This window comes from Herpailurus yagouaroundi, unplaced genomic scaffold (assembly GCF_014898765.1).
Source record: "Herpailurus yagouaroundi ecotype Mexico unplaced genomic scaffold, PumYag 216, whole genome shotgun sequence".
NCBI lineage: Eukaryota > Metazoa > Chordata > Mammalia > Carnivora > Felidae > Herpailurus > Herpailurus yagouaroundi.
In genome coordinates this window covers 7,156,606-7,182,031 of record NW_024412447.1, presented here as the reverse complement: position 1 = coordinate 7,182,031, position 25,426 = coordinate 7,156,606, and the positions used below count along the sequence as shown (strand labels likewise).

Genomic DNA, 25,426 nt, shown 5'->3' with positions numbered 1-25,426 from the left:
CTTTCTTTCTTTCTTTCTTTCTTTCTTTCTTTCTTTCTTTCTTTCTTATTTTTCATCAATAAATATTTATTGAGCCAACCTCTGGACCCCTCTGATGTCCAAGCACTCTTCAGGTTCTAGGAACATAGCAGTGAACAAAACAAGAAATCAAGATTACTGTTTTCTTGTGCATAAACTCTAGTGGAAAGGCTCAGAAACAAGGAGCAAAACAAATATAGGTAAAGCTCCAGACAGTGGAAAGTTCTGTGAGAGAAAACAACGTGAAAGTTTTGAGATGGTGAAGAGGAAGAAGATGGTTGGATTAAAAGGTCAATGACGGTGCTTTTGAGCATTTTCATTTGAGCCGAGTCCAGAATGACAAGAAGGAACCAGCTGTTTGATGATCTTGGTGATAATCTCTGGCTCTGGTACATTCAACCCTCTGCCTCTTTTGCAAGTACACCTGTGCCGCAGAACACATCTGGAGAGGAACGTTCAACCATGCTGACAATTCTCACTTGAAACACTGGCCCGCACACCTTAAGGGGGCCCTAATGCTGCACAATAATCACAGTGGCTCTCAAAATGTGATCCCCAGATGGGCTGACTCACCTGGGGGCTTGTTAGAAATGTAGCTTCTCAGTCCCAGCCCCAGGTCCACCCAGTCATTAACTCTGGGGAGGAGCCCGGTGTTTGTTTCAACAAGCCTTGTAGGTGCTGCTGATGTGCACGAAGCCAAAGAGCCACTGCCCTAGTCCCACTGGGTGCTCCTGGGTGACTGCTCCCCAGCATCTCCTTTCTCCTGAAGCCCTCCTCAACCTCACCCTCAGCAGATGACCTAACATACCTTCTTGAACAAACAAAGCAACCGGAAGTGAAATCGCACAGACTCCCACTACCATATTTCCTCACGTTCTGGCATCTGTACTAGAATTTTCTATCTTCTCACCTGTTTTTGTAAAGGAAACTCCGTGCTCTTATCTGTCACTGGTCCTTCTACTCAGCTCTGGTTCTCATCCCCTCTTGCCTATTCAAGGACATTGCAACTTAAATAACAGTGTTATTTCCATTACATTCTGGTGGCATATACTTGTCCCTTTTTACTTTATTTTCATATGCTTTAAGTATTTGAGGCAATTACAGAATCATGATGTTCTACTCCCAAATAATTTGGTATAAATATTTTAAAAACAATATTTATATAGAAAACCAAAAAAGATTATTATGAACGAAATGAGCAATAATTCCTTAAATCTAATATCCAGTTCATAATCAGATTTCCTTCATTGTCCTTCAAAAATCCATGCAACTGTTTTCTCAAAGCCAAGATGCATTCCAGGACCTGGTGGTTTCTTCCTTGATTTCTTTAACTCCAGGCTAGCCCTTCCTTTCCCTTATCCTTTTTAATGGAAAAGTCAGGGCCAGTTGTCCTGTCAAATAAATGTCCCACCTTCTGGACATTTCTGATTGCTCCCTGATGGTGACATTTAGTTCGTCCACTATTTCTTGTATTCCCTATAAAAACAAATTTAGAGTTAAAGACTTGATAGATTTAACTTAAGCATTTGCAGAGGGATGTTGTGATGAGCACTAGGTGATGTAAGGAATTGTTGAGTCACTATATTAAATGTATATGTATTCATGCATATATATAATGGATATATGTAATTTTACTTAAAATTTTATTATATACCAAAACAGAAAATGCATGAAACAGTTCAACAAATTGTTATAAAATGATCACTCATATAACTCCCACCCTAAATAAGAGAAAAAGACCTTTACTCCAGAAGCCTCTGATACCATGTCCCTCCCAAGTTATATCCCTCCCTTTCTCCTATTATTCTAGATGTACTCATTATTCTAACTTTTATAATATTTTTGCCCTGGTCTTTCTTTATGGTTTTACCAACTTAGAAGGCATTCCCAAACAATATATGTGCATTTTACCCGATTTTCAACTTCATATAAATGACAACATACAGTATGACTTCTGTTTTGTCTAACTTCTTTTGCTCAATGAAGTATTTAAGATTCATCCATATTCTTTCATATAATTGCAGTTCATCCTTTTTCACTTATATTTCATTGTATGATTATATTACCCTATATGTTTACATTCTACTGTTGATGGGCTGTTATGAAAAATGCTGCTGTGTTCTTGTGCATGTAACTCTACAGCCTGCATAAATAGGCATTTCTGCAGGGTTTCACCTGGTGGTGGTTTTGCTGATCAGAGAGTAGATTATCTTTCAACTTACTGGGTTCTGCCAGTATTTAAAAAGTGGTTTTACCTGTTTACTATTTCACAAGCATTTCTTGTTCCACATTCTTGCCAGCATTTGATATTATCATTTAAAAATATTTGACAAAACTTGTGGGTGTGTAGTAGTGACTCATGTGGTTTTAATTTGAATTTCTCTGGATTACTTATGAAACAGCATTTTAAAAAAAAGTTTTGGGGGTGCCTGGTGGCTCAGTCGGTTAAGTGTCCCACTTCGGCTCGGGTCATGATCTCACGGTTCATGAGTTCAAGCCCCACAACAGGCTCTGTGCCGACAGCTCAGACCCTGGAGCCTGCTTCAGTTTTTGTGTCTCCCTCTCTTTCTGCCCCTCCCTTGCTCGTACTCTGTCTCTCTCTCTCTCTCTCCCTCAAAAATAAATATAAAAAGAAAAAAAGTTTTGGATGTTTGGATACCTGATTGACCTGACACGTTGACTGAGAAATCCATCCATCCTCCATAGCTTTGCAGTACATCTTCCATGCAAATCTACATCTTCCATGCAAATCAGGTGTCAATGTATCGATTTGTTTGGGGCTGTCTATTCTGTACAGTGAGTCGATTTGTCTATATCTGCGCCAGTACCACCCGGTCTTCATTACTAAAGTTCCGTAATAATTCTGCATTTCTGGTAGACAAGACCTACATTTTTGTTCTTTAAAAGGGCCTTGGCATGGGGCGCCTGGGTGGCTCAGTGAGTTGAGCGTCCAACTTCGGCTTTGGTCATGATCTCGCTGTTTGTGAGTTCGAGCCCCGCGTTGGGCTCTGTGCTGGCAGCTCACAGCCTGGAGCCTGCTTGGGATTCTGTGTCTCCGTCTCTCTCTGCCCCTCCCCCACTCGTGCTCTGTCTCTCTCTGTCTCAGAAATAAAGAAACATTAAAAAAAATTTTTTAAATAAAAGGGCCTTGGCAGATTTTTTTTTTTTGGCCTTTTGAGCTTCCATAGAAATCTTTCACCAATTTGTGAAATTGAAAACAATTCCTGTTGGAATTTTTATGATTATATTGCATAATTGTGATTATACTGAATAACTGTTTTTATACCGAATTTTTAGTTCAGTGTGGTTTCAACTGAGAGATAAAAAATATCTTCCATTAACACTATTTTTGTCATTGATTTCTCTCTTTTTTTTTAATGTTTTTTTTTTTGAGAACGAGAGACAGAGCGTGAGCGGGGGAGGAGCAGAGAGAGAGGGAGCACAGAATCAGAAACAGGCTCCAAACTCCAAGCTGTCAGCGCAGAGCCCGATGCGGAGCTCAAACTCACAAACCACAAGATCATGACCTGGGCTGAAGTCAGATGCTTAACCGACTGAGCCACTTAGGTGCCCCTTTGTCATTGATTTCTAATATAATTGCATTGTGACCAGAAAACATATTTCATATGATTTAAATATTTTTAGATTTGATAAGCCTTGCTTTTTAGTCCAGGATACAATCAATTTTGTAAATATTCGCATGCATATTCTACAGTTGATACTTAATTTATTGACTAAATAGGACTGTTTTTTAAAATCATGTTGCTCAGGGGTGCCTGGGTGGCTCAGTCGGTTGAGCGTCCGGCTTTGGCTCAGGTCATGATCTCACAGCTCTTGAGTTCAAGCCCCGTGTTGGTCTCTGTGCTGGCAGCTCAGAGCCTGGAGCCTGCTTCGGATTCTGTGTCTTCCTCTCTCTCTGCCCCGAACCCACTCGCATTCTGTCTCTGTCTCTCTCAAAAATAAACATTAAAAAAAAATTAAAAAATAAAATCATGTTGTTCAAATCTTTTACATCATTACTAATCTTTTGTATAGTTATTTTACCAATTACTGATAGGTACATATAAAAATCTCCTTTATTTACTTGATGCCATTTTTTTAAGATTTTATTTTTAAGTAATCTCTACACCCAACATGGGGCCCGAATTCACAACCCCAAGATGAAGAGTCGCACACTGCATCAACTGAGGCAGCCAGGTGCCCTTGATGCCATATTATTAGATGCATAGCTGTTTAGAATTATTGTATATTACTGGCAAATTGAGCTTTTTATCATTATGAGAAAACCTTTCCTATCTGTAGAAATGATGTTTGCCTTAATGTCTATACCAACTTTCTTTGGTTGCTATTTATATGGTGGATCTTTTTCTATTACATTTGTTTGAATCAGGATTCAGACAAGGTACACATACTGCGTTTGGTTATATGCTTACATTTTTCTTAATAGTTATAGCACTATTCAAAGTAACTGTTACATATTAGGTGAGTTTAATAGTTTGTGCTTTTTAGTGAATTGATCCATTTCATCTGTAATGTCAAATTTATGTGTGTAAAGTTGTTTGCAGTATTCCCTTATACCTCTGATGTCTGCAGAGTCTTTAGTGATAGTCTTTATTTCATTCTTAGCATTGATCACTTTTTGTCTTCTCTTATTTTTCATTGGATTTTTCTGTATTTTCAGTCAAATGTTATTTAATGTGGATTTTCCAAAAAATTCTTTGACTTTGTTGGGATCTTTGAAACAGTAGATTGATGCCCTTCATTACATCTTTAATTGGGGAAATTCTCAGCCATTATCTCTTCAAATATTAACTTTTTCCATTCTTTTCTTCTTTCCTCCAGGACTGCAAATTAATTATGTTCTATTTTTCGCACTGTATTCTCCTGGCTTGTTTTGTCTTGCTTCACCATATGTCTTGTGATACTTGATTGTTTCCTGGACATTCTATTTGAAAAGATACTTTTATGTATAATGTAAGACGTTAGGCAATGTTATCATATTCTGAAGAAGACTTTTCATTCCAGCAGACATCTGAGAATGTTTATAGTTCAGGAACAAAATTTGAAGTTTTGTGAGCCATCTTTATAGTCTCTGAGAATATAGTACACACCAACATCCAGAGTAAAGTTCAGTTTCTAGCCCAGTACAGGGAACATAGCACTAGGGCTCTCCCTTGGTAGGTGCTAAGTTCCAACCCCCATTGCTCCACCAAAAATACATCTCCACCTTTCAGGGAACTTTCATGGATTGGTAAATAATCCCAGGTGTTTTGGGGGTCTCAGCCAAAAGCAAAACGTATTTCACTAAAGTCTTCCTCCTTGATTGCCAAAGGACTTGACCTATGTTCACTTGACCTCTTAAGAATGGCAGAAGCAGAGCTTTGTATGTCTGCTTTCTCTGTTCACAAATACCCCTCGTTTAGAACCAGCTTTATTTTATCTCTGAGCTCTAATCCTTTCCCTTTTCTCTCCTGATAATTTTTTAAAACTTTCTTTTAATTACTTTTTTTCTGTTGTCTTCATCAGGGTAGTTGGACCAAATCCCACAGCACACCATTAGCAAAAGGTAACATATAGCATAGACTATTCTGTACCTTTTTTTCTTACTTAATATATTTGGGATAGATAGTACAATATCACAACTGGGATATTAACATTGATACAACCTACCAGTCTTATTCAGATCTCCCTATTTTTATTATACTCATTTGCACACATATGTATTTAGTTTTATGCAACTTCATCATGTGTATTGGTGATATGTCTAATATTGGTGATAATTTTAATTCTTAGCATCTGTTTTGTAGCCTTGGAAAGGAAAGACAAGGTCTAAGTGCCCAGTCTAATAGAAGAGCCCTAGACAAACTGTGATCTCAAAGGACTCTACCCTTAGGCTAAGGGTAATATAGAGATATAACTCCAGACCCAAGGAGCACAAGGAAAACTACTTTGGGCACATCTGATGAGTAGAACTGCAGGGGAAAGTGTCCACTAATACTTTATAGCCATAAGCCAGTCCTCATGCTGATTTTCAACCAAAATTGGCATCACTTGGGTGGCTTCAAAAATCTCTAGATTAACATTAACTTAAGTGCTTCTAGATTCATGTTGCCTCCGGGCATCTTACAGAAGAAAATACATATGGATTCTGGAGAAACCTACATTTATTTCAGATCTCACAGAATTTTCCACAGATAATACTACCAAGGACATACTTCCTTTGAATTGATTCTTAAATTACTCCAGATTTGGCCAGTGAGAACGCCTTCAAGCTGCAGTGCTATTATTGAAAGAGGGGTCTCCCCAACTTCATTTCCTCCCTTTCACATCTCACCCTGCTTTCCCTTCCAGTCAACCAAAACTGCTCTTATTAAGGTAAACCCCTTTTAGGGTATATCCAGTGAACACTATCCAGTCCTTACCTTTTGATTTTTTTCTACATCATGGACCATGCCTTCCTTTATGAAACTCTCCTATTCTTGGCTTCCATAATATCATATCCTTCAATTCAGACATGAGTGACCTGAAAAATGAGGTTCACACAGAATCCATTTTGCTGGTAAGGGTGGTATCAGTGGTGGTAGTTGCAAGGTCAGGCTCCTGGCACAAAAAATGGCATCCTTGGTGTAAACAACAGCAGATATTTCTCCCAGTGATTGTCAGGCAGCAGCCTAAGTGGTGATGGGCGCCTAAGCAGGCATGTTCAGAGCATGGTGTAAGGGTTCCTTAGACCCTTAATTAAGGGCTGAGTGTTTCTTAGACCTTCTAGTTCCCAGAAGCTTACTTAGCATTCAAGCTTGCTTTTCCAGTCTCCCAGCAGTACGGGGAGTACACGGAATCCTCTTATTAATACCCCTTATTCTTTAATCAGCCAGAATTAGCTTCCATCTCTGGAAAGTAAGAATTCTGATTAATCAGAGTCAGTTATTATGCTGCCCCTGGTAACTGGCAGTTGCAGTTTCATACAGTAAATGTTATAACAGAGGTGAGCTATGGAGAGTAACAGGATAGGCATGTGACCCAGCCTCTGGGGCCTAGGGAAGAATTTCACAAAGGGGAGATACCTGAGCTGAGTTCTGAAAGAGGATTGTGAATTAGCCAGACACAGAGCATTCTAGGACATTCCAGATAGAAGGACATTCCAGGCTGGGAAACAGAGATGCCCAGGAGGGATATAAATCACATGGCAACATTTTTTGAGATGGGGACAGGGTGAGGGAAGAGGTGAGGTAGCAGAATTAAGTGAGAAGATCTCTGAGGATTTGTATATCATACCCAAAGTGGTTTCCTGGACTAGTAGCAGGGCTTGAGCCCTTGCCTTGCAATGTATATCCCAGGGAAAAGGTAAATGCTTGACACTTCCTGGATATGGTTTTAGGTGATTACTTATTTTGTATTCAGCTCTCAGCCTTGCCTGAAAACTCAGGAAACAGCTAGTTGAAAGTGACAGTAGCCCATGATGGAAATTCTGACCCAGAAAGAAACCAGCATGCTGGACCCTCACATTGCAAACCCCTGAGCATGACTCCTCTCCCTTAGTCCTTGCAACTATGATCCAACTCAGCCAAACTCTATTCCCTTAGAGACATTGTTATCTCAAGTTCTCCCCCAGACAACCCTCCTCCCTCCACTGTGTCTTCTCCAATTTAGTTAACAGAGTGTTTTTCTCCAAAGCTGTATCTTGCTTTACTAGGAAAGAAAACATTTTATAAACCTTAGTGTTGGCCATATTGCTAGAAAACCTATAGCTAAGTTGATTGCTTACGTGAGAGAGAGAGAGAGGGAGAGAGGGGGAATGTTAAGCAGGCTCCACAGTCAGCCCGGACCCTGATGGGGGGCTCTATCCCATGACCCTGGGCTCATGACCTGAGCCAAAATCAAGTCAGAGGCTCAACTGACTGAGCCACCCAGGCACCTCTCACATGGAACAACTTCTAGGCAACAAGTTTAATTACTGTTTTGTCTGCCTCTGCTGTTAGATATGCTAGTGTCTCTCAGTTCCAAACTTACCCTTCTGTGCTCTACTTTGTGAGTCTGGGGCTGGGACTCCGCAAACATTGCTGCTCTACCTGCTGGTTGCCTGTTAGGCTCTTCCAATAGAGGATGCCAGACGTAGAGGGCAAGGCTGCAGGAAAGAGAGGACTTGCAAAGAGACAGGATTTGCTATTCCTGTCTGCTTCTTATGGGATTGCTGCTTGTGTCCTTCCAGCGAGTCAGATACCCTCCTCACACTGGTGGCACCTATTGCTTCCAGGAGCAGAAGCTGATCAAGTTTGTGGTTTTTTCAACACTTTCAGAACCAATTGGGCAGCGCCACTCCGCAGAGGTCTGAGTACTATCTCCATGGACTCCTACGTTTCTAAGTGTTTACCGTTCTAACAACTTGGCTAGACTCCCTCAGTCCCAAGGGTAGTGGCTGCTTCCGGCAGTTGGAACCTACCCAACAACATAGTGTTCTCCTGCTTTTCCAGTTACCTATGCACAGCTCTTTATACCTGGTTAACGATTCTTGATATTAAATTCTCTCTGCTCAATCTAGTGGGATTTCTGTCTCCTTACCAGACTCTGGCCAGAATACTTCCCTCTCTGCTTTCTGAGTTTTCCTTTTTGTAAATCAGTCTTTCTTATTTTGTCTGATCAAATAATTTGTATTATCTATTTTGGAAATAGAATCAAAATAATGTTTTCCTGTGTAAACTCGGATTTCAAAGTTTGTCTTTTTCCCCTAACCTCTCATGCATTTCCTACAGCCATGACACTGGGAATCCTCCCGGCCCCCAACTTGGGTCCCTTTTCACTTCTTAGTGCTTGAATGCTACACAGAAGACAATGAAAATTCTGACTCAGGAAAAAAGCACTCAATCTTCAAGCAAGGACATCATCCTGCACATTCCCTGCATCTTCCTAGGTATTAGCTTCAAGTCTAGTTTCTTTTTAGAAAGGAGATGTACATGGCCCTCTCGCCAGTATTTGCTTTGTTCAACAATCAGTAGAAAAGGCTTTCTGGTGAGTGGGAAGAGGAAGTCGTTATTCTTTGGGGGTTTGGACCATAGTATTTTACAGTGATTAAGCTCCTCTTGCCTGCAGACTTATTCCCCTGCAGGGAATAAGAAGGAATAAGGAATAAGAAGACATTTCTTCTTTGCTGTTGTGTTTTCAGCCTCTAACTTTATTCTGCTAAGAAGCGTGGCTCTCTTTCCTACTACAGGTGCCTTCTCTCCACATTTGACTTCATTCTGGGTGGTGACTGGCCATGTCATCCTCACGTTTGGAGATGCCATACTTGGGCAATATTTGAGCCATTGGCAGGATGTTACCCTGTGAGTTGCTATGAAAAGAGGAAACAAGACTTTGGGGACTTTACAGAGGAAAGATAGAAAGAACAAGAAGAGCTGAGAGGTATCCTGAGATGAGGTAAGCAGGCTGAGGCTTCAGAAAGGAAATGTGAGCAGAGAAAGTGGACACATGGGCAGACTCAAGTTGGGGAACAGGGTATTTGGTCTACTTGTCAAGCAACCAGCATGAATTAAAATCATCATCTGGGCAAATTACTGTCCTTATTGTTGTGTGGAATACAAAGAAGGGCACAGAATATGGCACCTGGTTTTCGGAAAGTGGTATGTACAAACAGAACATTGGGTAATGTCCACAGAAGGGGGTATGAGGCAGTGCCCAAGTGATTAAGAAAACAGGAGACTTGGGTAAAGCTTCAGGGTGGAGAAAGTGGTCAACAGTGTCAAATATTGCTGGGCACTTGAGAAAGCTAATGGAGAAAAAGACCTCAGAGATGGCAACCTTGTTAGCACTGGCAACCTTGTGCAGAACTGGGAGCAGGTTCGTGGTTGGGAGGAGGGTGAGATGTGGAGTATCTCTAGGTTAGAATATTAGGTGTCCACCCCGGCTAGGCAGTAGCCAGCATCCAACTGTGCAGAGCCAAGGATGATGACCAAGGTATTTTAGAGTGTGGTGCTACACAAGTAAGCCCATAGCTGACCCTGTGGTTCTGTAGCCTACCTCATGGTTTCCCTGCATGCTCATTCTCACTCAAGAACTGGAGGAAAAGGAAAAGGGAGGTGGCATTGGGTGGTGGCAAAGGGGTCTCCTTCGTTCCTACTTCCCTTTTTGCTCCTATTGACCATTGCCTGATGCATAGCAGTCGTCTAGGTGATCCTGAATACAGTGCTGGCTGGGGAACCTGCTGATTGCCACCCAAACTGCAACAGTATGTTCAAGTGTATATTACAGTAGTGACTTATTCATTAGCTGAATAAGCCTCTCTGACATGGTTTTGCTGTCGTCCCTCTAGTGTTTGAGTTATGATGTCAACTTGACTCTGCCCTGGGTGGCACTTCTAATTAGGTAGATTGGTTCCTCTTCTTGGTCTGCCCTAGCTGAATGTGTCTGCCTAGGTCTCAGAGCTGTGTTGGGGAGAATATGGAGCCTGCAACCTTGTCTCAGGAGTGAAAAGGAGCAATTGAGTGGTAGGATGTCTGGAATTTCTAAAGAAGGATGGTCTGGATTCCCAGGTCTTCCAACAGCCACAAGAAGTGCAGAGGAAGACATAAGCCCTCCCTCTTAAAGGAGGAGCTGGAGGGAGAGGAATTAAAGAATAGGTTGCAGCTGCTTTATGAAGTCAGGGAAGAGATCCCTGGCTCTATCCCAAGTGAAATTCTCTTATTAGTATTTGCCTTAGATTTGATAAGATGTTGAATAAACCTGATGTGGTAATAATCTGGAAGCAGATGCCTGACAGTGTAGGATGACTGGATTTATTAGAGCAGTGCCAGTAGCTTTTAGATTTTAAGGAAGTCTGTCCAATATTACAAGTACAAAGAAGCAGGGGTGGAGTTTCTAGGTGCTTGATAGAGTGAAAAAGTGACTAGGTGAGTGGAATTGGGGGCCAAGTCCTCACATTTCAAGAAAAGAGATGGAAGGGGAATGTTTCTGGAGTTTGCTAATAGCTACTGGGGGACTGAATCTCTTTCATACACTTCTCCTGCCTTCCATCTTCATTTGGGCAGAAGCTAAAAATCTGCCCAGGTGGTTGTGTTACTGCTAATTGCTTCATGTTTTTAATGGGGCCTCATAATTTTAATTGCATTTGGATATTTTATATTCACTCAGTCTCCACATGGGCACTGTTGGAGACAATAATACAGAAAATTATAATGACATTGGCGATACCACTCACTTGGCCCAGGGCTCTTTGCTGCTCTGGGTTAGAGAACAGGCAGAAAGTAATGCAGAAGGTCAAGAGGAGTCTCAGTTTATCCTCAGCTTGATGGTCTCCTATCCTACCCAAGAACCAGGTTGCCACTGAGTCTGGCAGCATTAGCTCTTTGCCAGGCCCAGGATTCACGCTGGATGGTGGAAGGCCTGGTTTTCAAGCTCCAGGCCAGGTTTCCAGTGGATGCATCTCTCTCTCTGGCTCTAGACAACTTGAAAGAGGCCCCATGCCCATGTGCCCTTTATAAGTAGTCCTTTGGACTCTTACTTAAACATGGTCCTCTCCTACTTAAATATGTCATCGGCCACCAAGGCAGTAGTACTTAGGGATATGCCCATCTTTGCCCCACCTAATCCTGTCCTTTATTGGAATCCAGCCTCAGTGGAGGAGGAAGAGAATTCCTCCATAAAAGTACACTTTTTATTTCCGTAATTAAAGTGTGATCATATAAATAGCACATGCTTTTTATTTGAATTTGAATAACACATGGAAATATAAAGAGAAAAATAGAAGACACCTGAAATCTCATTACCTTGAGATAACAGTTTGGTGACCATCCTTTCAAGAACCCCTTTATGCATTCAGACACACATGTGTATAGTTTTACATGAATGGGATGATATTACACATACTGTGTGTGTGTGTGTGTGTGTATTTTAAAATCATGAATTTTTTCTTTCTTCCTATCTCTTCTTCCTAAATGAACACTTATCTCCCTATTTCTGTCCTACATATGTTACTATCTGCTGTGTACCCTTCTATATTTTTCTCCATACTCAATTACTATCATACAGAGATATGTGTATGTCTGTGTATCTATGCTTATATAATATACATATACTTTATAAGCAAATAGATAGATTTTTTCTTGGTTTTGAAATGTGATATACTTCAATCCATACTTTTATCACCTTGCTTTTCTTATTTAGTAATACCTTATGTTCACACTTCCAAGTTACCTAGTATAACTCTATCCCATATCAACATTTCATTGCATAACATGGTAGAATTCCCCTATTAATATACATATTCTTGGTTTCCAGTCTGGACCACTGTGAGCAGTGCTGCAATAAATATCCCATTCCTTTCAAATAGGTTCTTTTATTTCTCTAGGATAGCTATCTAAGAGCCAGAATTGCTGGTTTAAAGAGTATTTGCATTTTAAATATTCATATATGTGGCCAGATTGCCTTCCAAAAAGGCTTGAACAGGGATGCCTGGGCGACTCAGTTAAGCATTGACTCTGAATTTTGGCTCAGGTCATAATCTCACAGTTCGTGAGTTCAAGCCCTGCAGTGGGTTCCACGCTGTGAATGTGGAGCCTGTTTGAGATTCTCTGTCTCCCTCTCTCTGCCCCTCCCCAGCTCTCTTTCTCTCTCATAGTAAATAAATAAACTTAAAACAACAACAACAAAAAGCTTTAAACACTTCAAAGTTTCACAAGCATAATTTATTTTCCTCCTTTCTTTTCTTCCACGTTTTAGGCAGAAATAGGGAATTATATCTCATTGTTGTTTTCATTTATAGTTTTCTGGCTTTTAGTGAATTTGAGCACCTATTCCTAAGGCTGGCTATTTGACAAACCTAACTATTTGTGACATTTGCCATTTGTCCATGATATTATCTTTTTCTAATCAATTGGTAAGAGTTCTTTGTATATTACAGAGGTCGTGGTAGAGAAAACACTTACCCTCACTTCTGATGTTTCCATCTAGCAGGGGCAGCCATTAATGTAATGTTTCTGTCAGCTCTTGAACTCTTCATTCACTTCCTTTCTGTGGTAGAGAGATTGAATCTGGTGAGTTTGGGAGGAGAGGTTGGAATGTAGTTAAGCCTATATCCTTTTTTTGTGTTTTCTTGTGGTGAGAGGTCTACTAAGAGCATATGTTCTTGATTGCACTCCACTGTCTTTTAATTGGTGAGTTTAACCTATTTACATTTATTTCAATGACTGTATAAATTATGACTTGTTTCTTCTAATGTATTTCAAATTTCCCATTTATTGTACTTTCTTTTTTTCTCCTTCCCTACTTTCCTTTTTTTTTTTTAAGAAATAGCCTTTTAAAAAAATATTTATTTTTGAGAGAAAGAGAGAGAGCACGAGTGGGGAGGGGCAGAGAGAGAGGGGGACACAGAATCCAAAGCAGGTTCCAGGCTCTGAACTGTCAGCACAGAGCCCTATGCGGGGCTCAAACTCAAAAACCAAAAGATTGTGACATGAACTGAAGTCAGCCGCTAAACTGACTGAGCCACCCAGGTGCCGCTGTCCTTCCCTGCTTTTCAATGGATGAATCAAATATTTTTCCTCATGGTTTAAACATTGTACATTCTATTTTTAGTCTTATATTTGTTACTTGTGCTTATGTTTACTTACCTCTATTGATTACTTTTTTATTTTTTAAATTTTTAATGTTTTTATTTATTTTTGAGAGACAGAGAGAGACAAGATATGAGTGGGGTAGGGACACACAGAGAGAGAGAGACACAGAATCTGAAACAGGCTCCAGACTCTGAGCTGTCAGCACAGAGCCCAACGTGGGGCTTGAACTCATGAACTGCAAGATCATGACCTGAGCCAAAGCCCCACACTTAAGCAACTGAGCCACCCAGGCACCCCACCTCTATTGATTTCTTATTTTACTTACCCCTTATTGATTTTAATATTGTACCAGAGGTAGTGGGAGAAACCAAGTATGAAAATGAAATAAAAAGCATATAGATTTGGGGGCGCCTGGGTGGCTCAGTGGGTTAAGCATCTGACTTCAGCTCAGGTCATGATCTCACAGTCTGTGAGTTCGAGCCCCGCGTTGGGCTCTGTGCTGACTGCTCAGAGCCTGGAGCATGCTTTGGATTCTGTGTCTCCTCTCTCTGCCCCTCCCCTGCTCATGCTCTGTCTCTCTCTGTCTCAAAAATAAATAAAAACATTAAAAAAGTGTTTAAAAAAAAGCATATAGATTTGAAAGGAAGAAGTGAAATTCCCTCTATTTTCCAGATGACATGATCTTGTATAAATAAAATTCTACGGAATGCGCTGAAAACTTTTAGAGCTAACAAACAAGTTCAGCAAGGTTGCGAGGATTAATATGCCAAAAAAAAATTATATTCCTAAACACTATGAGTGAACAATCCAAAAATAAAAAAATTTCATTTGGGGTACCTAAATGGCTCAGTTGGTTAAGCATCTGACTCTTGATTTTGGTCAGGTCATGCTGTCACAGTTCCTGAGTTCAAGCCCTGCACTGAGCTTTGCACTGACAGTGTGGAGCCTGCTTGGGTCTCTCTCCACCTCCCCAAAAAGAAGTATATCATCATCTGTATATTCCCCCTTGAATGATACAAATACTTAGTGTACTCTCATATCCCTTAATCTTACCCCATGCACCATCTCCACCATGCTGATAGTGTGTAAAATTTAGTTATGAATTATATAAGTATACATGCTTATCTTTTCTTCTCTTTATTGAGATATAGTTTTCATATAGTCAAATGCACAGATCTGTCTATAACTAATTTGGACAAATGTATATAATATATAAAAAACATCACCCAATTCAAGATAAAGGACATTTCCAGAACCCCATAAGGTTCCTTCATGCCCCCTTTTAGTCAACCCCTTCTACCAGAGCCAACTGTTATTCTGAGTTCTATCACCATAGATTAGTTTGCTTCTTCTAGAACTTATTAAAAGAACCATGTAATATATACCTTTTGGGTTTTGCTTTTTTCACTCAACCTGATATTTTTTGAAAGTCATTCATGTTATTGCATTTATTTGTAGTTGTTTTCTTTTTATTGCTAGTTGTTATTCAATTGTATGAACATACCAAAACTTGCTTATCTATTCTTCCATTGGTGGATATTTGTGTTTTCTTTTTCAATTTGGGTATACTATGAATAAAACATTCTCATATAAGTTTTTTGTGTACATGAATAGAATTGCTGGATCATAATTGCTCCAAGGGTGTGTTGAAACTTCTCCACTGGACACTTGAACTTCTACAAAAGTCATCTCATCCATGGTGATTGTCATTATCCATCTTCTTTATGGGGGAGACAGTAGAAAACTCATATTGCACCATGTTTATAATGACACTGCTTCTGATTTGACATTTTTATCTATTTAGGGTCTTGATCACACACCAGATGTCTAGTAAACAACTCCAGGCTTCCACAGACCTATTCATCAGACCGTTCAGGTGGCACATGATTGTGACTGTGGGATCAGTCATTGCAATTTGTGTAAGTATATTTCTTTCCACTTGTCTCTCTCTATCCATAGAGCTTGAACCAATTGCTTCCATCCAGGAGAAGGAGGCTGAAGGAGGCTCTCCATTTCATCATTCCATTTTCCTGTTTCTAATCTAGAAACAGAAGTGTCCAAGAGGGACAAGCTCTTAGAAAAAGAATGAGCAAATTATAGCAGGTAGGGGTAACTGTAAGGGAGTCCAAAACACTAGCCTGAAAAACTGAGGAGAAGAAGGAAACCTGAGCTCTCCATGCTTTCTTTCCCCCAAGGTGCTATATTTCTGCTCCAGCCCACCTGGCTCCTTTCTAGATCTTAAAATTGAGATAGCCCCCATACCTGTCTCTAAGGATGCCCTGCTGTCCCTCTCTACCTTTGCATATATGTAAGAGTTTCCTTTTCCCCTTGGTTCCACTAAGAAAAAAAAAACAAAAAGTTGAACTATTCAAAAAGAAGCTCTATCAGGAATAGGGGCGCCTGGGTAGCTCAGTTGGTTAAGCATCCAACTCAGCTCAGGTCATGATCTCATGGTTTGTGAGTTCAAACCCCATGTTGGGCTCTGTGCTGACAGCTCAGAGCCTGGAGCCTGCTTCGGATTCTATGTCTCTCCCTTTCTCTTTCTCTCTTTGCCCCTCCCTGCTGTGTGTTCTGTCTCTCTCTCTCAAAAATAAGTAAACATTAAAACATTTTAACAAAAGAAAACATTTAAAAAATTTAAGGGAAAAAATAAAAGAAACCTTAAAGATAGAAATCTATGTATGTACAAAGGACAAATCATTTATGTTAAGCTAAATAGCAGTTGTCTTCAAACTGAGTTGCTTCTATAGCTCCATTTTCTGGGCGTTAGTTCAAACTTTTTGCCATTTAGCCTGAGATAAGTTTATTTTTGTTGTTGCTCTGACTAGTTCTGGTGAAACTGAGAATCTTTTCTTGAACATATTTTCTTGTTTTGAGTTCTTTATCAGAGAACAGGAAATGAGAATTTAGTAGAAAAGTGCTATCTCAAGATAGAGTATGTATCTTAGGGATATGATCCTAGCAGAGGAAAAGATTACTTCAAGAGATGGCATTTCCTGATACCACTATAGAGTGATAAGCCCTTGGGAATTATGGAGGAAGGCAGTCAAGAAAGGTGGCAGCTGGACAAGAGCAGGGAAATGTTGGGAAATTGGTTTCATATAGGGAAATCAGGCAAGTAAGTAAATGCATTCAGGATAATGAGAAACCAGTTTCCATTATTGAAGGACTTACAAATATGGAAAGGGAAGACTGGAATAGACCCTGAGGTGTTGGACTGGAATTGAAGCTATAAAGGGAAATATTTCATAACATTAAAAGGATCGATTCAGCAATCCGTCAAGAGGACATAACAGACCTGTTTATGCATCTAATAACAGAGTTTCAAAATATATGAAGCAAAAACTTACAGGACTTCAAATAAAAAATGACAATTCACAATTAGAGATTTCAATATCCCTTCATCTACAATTGACAGTATAAATTGACAGAAAATAGGTTAACATACAGAAGATGTGAACAACGGTACCAACTGACTTTAACCAATTATGTCATTTATAGAACCCTCCGCACAACACAGAAGAATACACATTCTTTTCAAGTGCTTATGGAATGTTTACCAAAATAGATTGTATTCTGAATCATAAAACAAGTCTAAATAAATTTAAAATGTTTCAAATCATACAAAATTGTGTTCTCAGATCACATTGAAAATACATTAGAAATCAATAATGGAAAGATTTCGAGAAGACTTCCAAATATTTGGAAACTAGGCAACATCTAAATAGTTCATGGGTCAAAGGAAAATCTTAAAGGAAATTGTAAAGTATTTTGAACAAATGGAAAATGAAAACAGACCTATTAATTTTTGTAGGATACTCACAGGGAAATTTATAGCACTAAATGCCTTTGTCAGAAAAGAAGTAAGATCTCAGACAAATTCTTAGAAATATACAAACTACCAAAACTGAAACAGGAAGAAATAGATCATCTGAACAGACCCATAGCCAGCAAAGAAATTGAATTAGTAATCAAAAATCTCCCAACAGGGGTGCCTGTGGCTCAGACGATTGAGCGTCTAACTTCAGCTGAGGTCCTGATCTCAGGATTTTTGAGTTGGAGCCCTGCCTCAGGCTGTCTGCTGTCAGCACAGAGCCTGCTTTGAATCCTCTGTCTCCCTCTGTCTCTGCTCCTCCCCGCTCTCAAAAATGAATAAACATTAAAAAAAAAAAAAAAAAAAAAACCTCCCAACAAACAAAAGTCCAAGGCCAGATGGCTTCCCAAGGGAATTCTACCAGACATTTAAAGAATTAATACTTCTTCTCAAACTGTTCCACAAATAGAAATGGAAGGAAAACTTCCAAACTCATTTTATGAGGCCAGCATTACCTTGATTCCAAAACCAGACAAAGACCCTACTAAAAGGAAAATTACTAAAAGGTCAATATCCCTGATGACCTAGATGCAAAAATCCTCAACAAGAAACTAGCAAATCAAATCAAGAGTACATTAAAAGAATTATTCACCATGATCAAGTGGGAATTTATTCCTGGGCTGCAGGGGTGGTTCAATATTCGCAAGTCAATCAATGTGATACACAACATTAATAAAAGGAAAGATATATATGTTAACTAGCTTGGATTTAAATAAAATTTGAAAATAAATAAATAAATAAATAAATAAAAAAGAAGGATAAGAACCATATGATCCTCTCAATAGATGCAGAAAAAGCATTTGACAAAATACAGCAACCATTCTTGATAAAAACCCTCCAGAAAGTAGGGATAGATATACATACCTCAACATCATAAAGGCCATATACGAAAGACCCACAGCTAATATTATCCTCAATGGGGAAAAACTGAGAGCTTTGACTCTGCAATCAGACAACAAAAAGAAATAAAAGGCATCCAGATCAGCAAGGAAGAAATCAAACTTTTGCTATTTGCAGACAACATGATACTCTATGTAGAAAACTTAAAAGACTCCACCAAAATATTGCTAGAACTAATATACAAACTAAGCAATGTTTCAGGATATAAAATCAATGTACAAAAATCTGTTGCATTTCTGTTTACCGATAATGAAGCAGCAGAAAAAGAAATCAAGGAATCAGTCTCATTTACAACTGCACCAAAAACCATAAGGTAAAAACGAATAAACCTAACCAAAGAGGTAAAAATATCTGTACTCTGAAAACTATAGAACACTTATGAAAGAAATTGAAGAAGACACAAAAAAATGGAAAAACATTCCATGATCATGGATTGGAAGAACAAACATTGTTGAAATGTCTATACTACCCAAAGCAATCTACACATTTAATTCAACCCAATCAAAATACTGCCAGCATTTTTCACAGAGCTAGAATAAACAATCCTAAAATTTTTATGGAACCACAAAAGATCCCGAATAGTCAAAGCAATCCTGAAAAAGAAAAGCAAAGCTGGAAGCATCATGATTCTGGACTACAAAGCAAGTCATCAAGACTACTGGCACAAAAACAGACACAGGGATCAATAGAACAAAATAGAAAACCCAGAATGGACCTACAACTATATGGTCAACTAATCTTTGACAAAGTAGGAAAGGATATCCAACAGAAAAAAGAAAGTCTCTTCAACAAATGGTGTTGGGAAAACTGGACAGCAACATGCAAAAGAATGAAACTGGACCACTTTCTTATACCATCCCCCAAAATAAATTCAAAGTGGATGAAAGACCTACATGTGAGACAGGAAACTATCAAAATCCTAGAGAACACGAGCAGCCACCTCTTTGACATGGGCCATAGCAACTTCTTACTAGACACATTACCGGAGGTAAGGGAAACAAAAGCAAAATTTGTGACGTCATCAAGATAAAATCTTCTGCACAATGAAGGAAACAATCAACAAAACTAAAAGGCAGCCTACAGAATGAGAAAAGATATTTGCAAATGACATATCTGATAAAGGATTAGTATACAAAATCTATAAAGGATTTATTTATCAAACAACACCCCCCAAAAAACAAATAATCTAGTGAAGAACTGGGCAGAAGACATGAGTAGACATTTTTCCAAAGAAGAAATCCAGATGACTGACAGATACATGAAAAGATGCTCAACGCCACTCATCATCAGGGAAACACAAATCAAAACCATGATGAGATACCACCTCATACCTGTCAGAATGGCTAAAATTAACAACACAAGAAACAAGTGTTGGCAAGGATGCAGAGAAAGGGGAACGCTCTTGCACTGTTGGTGGGGATGCAAACTGGTGCAGCCACTCTGGAAAACAGTATGGAGGTTCCTCAAAAAACTAAAAAGAGAACTATCCTACAATTCAGCAATTGCACTACTAGATATTTACCCTAAGGATACAGAAATACAGATTCGATGGGTTACATCACCCTAATGTTTATAGCAGCATTATCAACGATAGCCAAACTATGAAGAGAGCCAAATGTCCACTGACCAATGAATGGATAAAGATGTGGGGTGTGTGTGTGTGTGTGTGTGTGTGTGTGTGTGTAATGGAATGTTACTCAGCCATCAAAAGGAATGAAATCTTCCATTTGCAATGATGCAGATGGAGCTAGAGTGTGTTATGCTAAAATGAAATAATTCAGGCAGAGAAAGATAAATGTACGATTTCACTCATGTTGAATTTAAGAAACAAAACAGATGAACACATGGGAAGGGGGGAAAAAGAAAGAGGGGGAAATGAACTATAAGAGACTCTTAAAGATAGAGAACAAACTGAGGGTTGATGAAGGGAGGTGGGTGGGGGGTTGGGCTAAATGGATTGTGGGTGTTAAGGAAGGCACTTGTGTTGAACACTGGGTGTTATATGTAAGTGATGAATCACTAAATTCTACTCTTCTACTCCTGAAAACAATATTACACTACATGTTAACTAACTAGAGTTTATATAAAAATTTGGAAAAAGAAAGAAAAAAGAAAGATCTCAAATCAATGAACTCAGTATCCACCTGAGTTCTGAGAAACTGATAAAGAAGAACCAATTAAGTCCTATGTAAGCAGAAAAATATATATATCAAAGCAGAAATAAATAAAATAGAAAACAGAAAAACAATATAGAAAATAAATTGAGGGGCACCTGGTTGGCTCAGTTGTTTGAGTGTCCAACTCTTGATTTTGGCTCAGGTCATGATCTCATGGTTCATGGGATCATGCGCACGTTGGGCTCTGGGCTGACAGCAAGGAGCCTTCTTGGAATTCTCTCTCTCCCTCTCTCTCTGCCCTTCTCTCTCTCTCTCTCTCTCTCTCTCTCTCTCTCTCTCTCTTTCTCTCAATTTCTTTCTCAGAAGAAAAAAAGAAAAAATTGAAAGCTGGTTCTATGAGAACATCAATAAAACTTAAGCCTGAAGTGCAACTAATCAGGAAAAAAGAGTAAAGACAAAAATTTTCAATATTAGGAATGCAAGAGGTATGTCAGTAAATATTCTGCAGATACTAAATAGATGAATAGATTTAAGCAAGTAAATTTGATAACTTTGATGGTGACAAACTCCTTAAAAGTTTGTCAAATTCCTTAAAAGATACAAACAACAAAAGATGACTCAGAAAGAAATATATAACCTGAATAGCCTCATATCAATTATAGAAATTGAATTTGCAGTTAAAAAAAACCTTCCTAGGAGAACCATCATTGTCAAGTAGATTTTATCCCAAGTGTATGAAGCTGACTCAATATTCAAACATCACTAAATATAATTCACCATGTTAATGGCCTAAGGGAAAAATACATGAGCATCTCAATAGATGCAGAAAAAGTATTTGATGAAATTCAACATCTATTCATGATTAAAAGTCTTAGCAAAACAGGAATAAAAGAGAATTTACTTAACCTGAGAAAGGGAATCTACTTAATCATACGTAATGGTTAAAGACTGAATGCTTTTCAGAAAGATCAGGAATATGGCATGGATATCTACTTCCAGCACTCCTCTTTAACATTGTACTGGAAATCTGAGCCAGTGCAATAAGGCAGTGGGAGAAAATGGTATGCAGATTGGAAAGGAAGTCTCTGTCTAAAAAGTTTTTTTTGGGAGGCTGGTGACTCAGTTGGTTAAGCATCCAACTTCGGCTCAGGTCATAATCCCACGGTCTGTGAGTTCAGGCCCCATGTAGGGCTCTGTGCTGACAGCTCAGAGCCTAGAGCTTGCTTCAGATTCTGTGTCTCCCTTTCTGTCTGTGCCCCTCCCCCGCTTGTGCTCTGTCTCTCAAAAATGAATAAACATTAAAAAAATTTTTTTGAAAAACCAAATCAATTATATTTCTATAGATGAACAATTGGAATCAAAAAATTTAAAAATACCATTTCCAATAGCACCACTCAAAAAAGAGAAAAATACTTAGGTATAAATGTAATAAAATATGTGCAAGATCTGTTCACAGAAAACTACAAAACACTGATGAAATAAATCAAAGAAGACCTAAATAAATTAAGAGATATACCATGTTAATGGAATAGAGAATCAGTATCATTGATATGTCACTTACATGGGCAGGGGCAGGGGGATGTCATTTAAGAAGAAAACCTTAAGAAGAAAATAGTAAATCAAAAGGTGAATTTAGGACAGTTAAATGATATAAAACCAAAATATAAAAATCAACTGTATTTCTATATACTAGCAATAAACAAATGGAAAGCTTTATGGGTGGTGGCTTTTCAATGTAGGGTGATTGGAGAACCTGTATGTTAGTACCATTAGGTCTTTCCTCTCAGGTCAGATTCCTCAGAGAAATTTTCCAGGATTCTGCTTTGAGGTTGGTGGCCTGTGCTTAGCTGTCAGTCTTCTAGGAGGTGAGTCTGGGAAGAAGGCTGGGGGTGAGGTTTGGGAAGGGAGGAGAAGAGCTAAGCATTCAGCATATAATCATTCTACTCCCTGGGAAGGGCTCCCCACACGTTGGTCCTTGGCTTCATCATCTGGGAAGTTCCTCCTTATCCATTATCCACCTTGGTCACATCTGAAGTGGACACTGAAGGGGTAATATTGAGTGTAGCAAAGGACTGTCAGTTATCTGTTAAACACGTTTCTCTAAAAACAGAACCTCTAAACCAGGACTTTTTTGTCTTTCCGGAGAGTTGGTTTACTAGCATGCTACTTCAGAAATCCCTGAATTTCAGGGAAGATGAATCCTTACCCAAGCCTAAGCCCTCCAGGCTGAATTGTAATTGGTCTCAACCAATCATGATAATGTCATTCTCCTAGCTCTGGTGGTCAACTGACACTTGACAATGAAATATAAAGCCAAAGTCTTCTGGGTGGGGCTTTTGGAAAATGTTTTCTTTCCTAATTTAAAGGGGAAAATCCAAGCACAGTTTGCTATTTCCCATTTTACTTGCTGACACATGGACATACGCACTGGATATACAGCCATCTTGCACCATGGAACAGCAAGTCAACATAATAAGGACAGCATATGGAGGCTGGATCCTTGATGACATTGTTGGAGCCACTAACCAGCCTTTCATGCCCTATTCCTGGACATCTCATTTTGTGAGAAAAATAAGACCATCATTCTTAAGCCACTGTGCTTTGGCTTTTCTGTAACCATTCCTAGCTCATATAACCAGTGTAGTTGAGCATCTTTTTCTGATGTTTATTTTCTTTTACAGTTCCCCTTTTGTAATATGCCTGTTCATGTATTTTCCCCATTTTCCCATTGTACTATTTATTGTATTCATTTTGACTGTGGTCATTCTTCCTATATTCTGGGTATTAGTCCTTTGTCTTTTATACATATTGTAAATATCATATTTCATCAATTCCAAGATGTGCATTTTTTCACATTTGAATATCTCTGAAATTGAGATGTCATATAAATTATGGTATTTCATATTGCAGTCAGCAGGGGGCAGAGTTGGCATTGCTGTTGCCATAACCTGAGGCATATTTGCCAAGAAGCCAATGAGGCTCAAAGTTCAGATTGTAGGGGTGTCTGGCTGGCTCAGTCAGTAGAGCATACAATTCTTGATCCCAGGGTCCTGAGTTCAAGCTGAACATTGAGCATGGAGCCTAGTTAAAAAAAAAAAAAAAAAAAAAAAAAAAAGTTCAGACTCTAACTAGCTTGGATCTCTACCAACGCCATGGGAGGGGCAGTAGCAGTGTCATGTGGTTCTGTAAACTTTATAGTAGTAAAATATTTTAACCTCAATCTGTTAAGGTCATGTATCTTTCTATTACAACTTCCTCTATGTCAGGTGATGTGAGAGTGGTCACGGGCATTTTTTTTTTTTAAGCCTATTAAGAGAAATTGGAGTTGAGGAACATTTAGTTTTGATGTGATGTGGTTTCCAGACATTCTTGTGTATAGCTAAGTTGTAGTTAGTTGTCTCAGTATAGGAATGGCTTCCAGGAATACTCCTCCCCCACCCTGTGCCAACCCAGCATCACCACACAAAGAAACAGCCAGAGGCCCTACCATGATACCAGTGCTTCCTATGACACCCAGCACCAGAAAGAAGTATGTGGGTAGTGGAGAAGAAACAAAATTTGAAACGGCCTTTTCTTTCTTATTGCAAGATAGCTGACACACCTCCAGACACTGAATCCACATCTTAGGTGGAAATAAAATAGGGGCAGTCCCAGCTTTATTGGTCCTTTTTGTTTGGTGAGTGACAGCTGTCTCAGGTATCTGTTATCAGACCTCTCCTTGTATCTTAATAGCCAGAGCTGAGAGACTCTCAAAAAGATTGAGAAGGTGTAGATGTCATGACTGGCTCAGACCAATAATAATATTCTACATGATAATATTGTATCACATTTGGCTATACAAAAATGGAATATGGATGGACAACCAACGGTGTCTGTCACAAACACCCTCCCCAAGTCTAGACCTAGGGAAACCTGCCTGCAGGACAGCCCAGATCTGCACAAGAGACACACTTATACAGGATCACTGTCTCACATACACAGGCCCTGAGAGTTTAGAATGAAGGAAGAAAGAGAACAAGGAAGAATGGCCTCCAAAGCCAACAGGACTCCCAGACTATCACAGCACTAGACCCATACCCACCAAAGTTAGAAAATGGTAGCAAATTCCCACCCCTCTAAGCAGTTAATCCAGGAAACAATGTTCCCAGAGCCGAATATAATCCAGTCTCTGGTTTTGCCAAAGAAACAAGCTGAGCTTCAGAGGTAGCCAAAGGCAAGTCAATAGGCAAGGAAGAGAAAAGCTTCTTGGTTTCAGGATCACCATTTGGTCTACAGTGGTTGTCTGAAGTCCACAGCCTATGAACTTAAATTTTATTGGGACATTTCCCCCACTAAGGGTGATTGTGTCCTGTGCATACTATAGCAGTAGGAAAAATCCACCTCTGTGTGCTTCCTCCTCTTCCAGAGAATGGGGTGTGGGACATCCCCTTCTTTTTGAAAATTGTGGAAGTGTGCAGTAGGGAAAACTTCATCAGATCTTACTTAAAGGGCCCATCTTCCCCACATCATGTATGTTTGAAACATCTCAATTTCCTGTTCCCTTTTAGGTTCCATGGTCCTGATATCCAATTGCTGTATAAAGTGTGGGTTCTGTAAATGACACAACCTTGAGAAATATATCTATCAGTGTGTTGGCATCTCCCATGCTTTGCCCAAAGGCTGTGACCACAGCTTCTTGCACAGCCATTGCTTTGCCCCAAGAAACATGCCTCCCGAGGGCAGTTTCCCTGTTAGCCCCATGTTGGTTTCCCTCTCAACAGGTTCCTGAACAAAATCTGGTGACTCCAAGGCTTTTGCCTCATTTTAGAAATATTCTCCCATTCTTCTCTACTAACTCAAAGCTGGGTAATGAGCCCAGCAGGGAAAGGGGAGAAGACTTTATGTCCAGATTCCATTATAGGCAGGAGTAGTCAATGAAATATAAAAAAAAAAAAAAAAAAAAAAGATGGGGCGCCTGGGTGGCACAGTCG

General features: G+C 39.4%; 1 protein-coding gene and 1 long non-coding RNA gene across 3 annotated transcripts in view; one reads left to right on the top strand and one right to left on the bottom strand.

Moving 5' to 3' along the window:
- LOC121017611 (NXPE family member 3-like) overlaps positions 1–25,426 on the top strand; it is a 52,411-nt gene that overhangs the window by 14,243 nt on the left and 12,742 nt on the right. For both annotated transcript variants that reach the window (XM_040455944.1, XM_040455945.1), the window contains exons 3-4: positions 15,180–15,264; positions 15,370–15,484. In XM_040455944.1, the coding sequence (XP_040311878.1) occupies positions 15,180–15,264; positions 15,370–15,484 (200 nt within the window). The remainder of the gene's footprint in view (positions 1–15,179; positions 15,265–15,369; positions 15,485–25,426) is intronic.
- LOC121017614 (uncharacterized) overlaps positions 14,107–25,426 on the bottom strand; it is a 20,987-nt gene continuing 9,667 nt past the window's right edge. The window contains exon 4 of the long non-coding RNA XR_005784829.1: positions 14,107–14,149. This is a non-coding gene — a long non-coding RNA (uncharacterized LOC121017614). The remainder of the gene's footprint in view (positions 14,150–25,426) is intronic.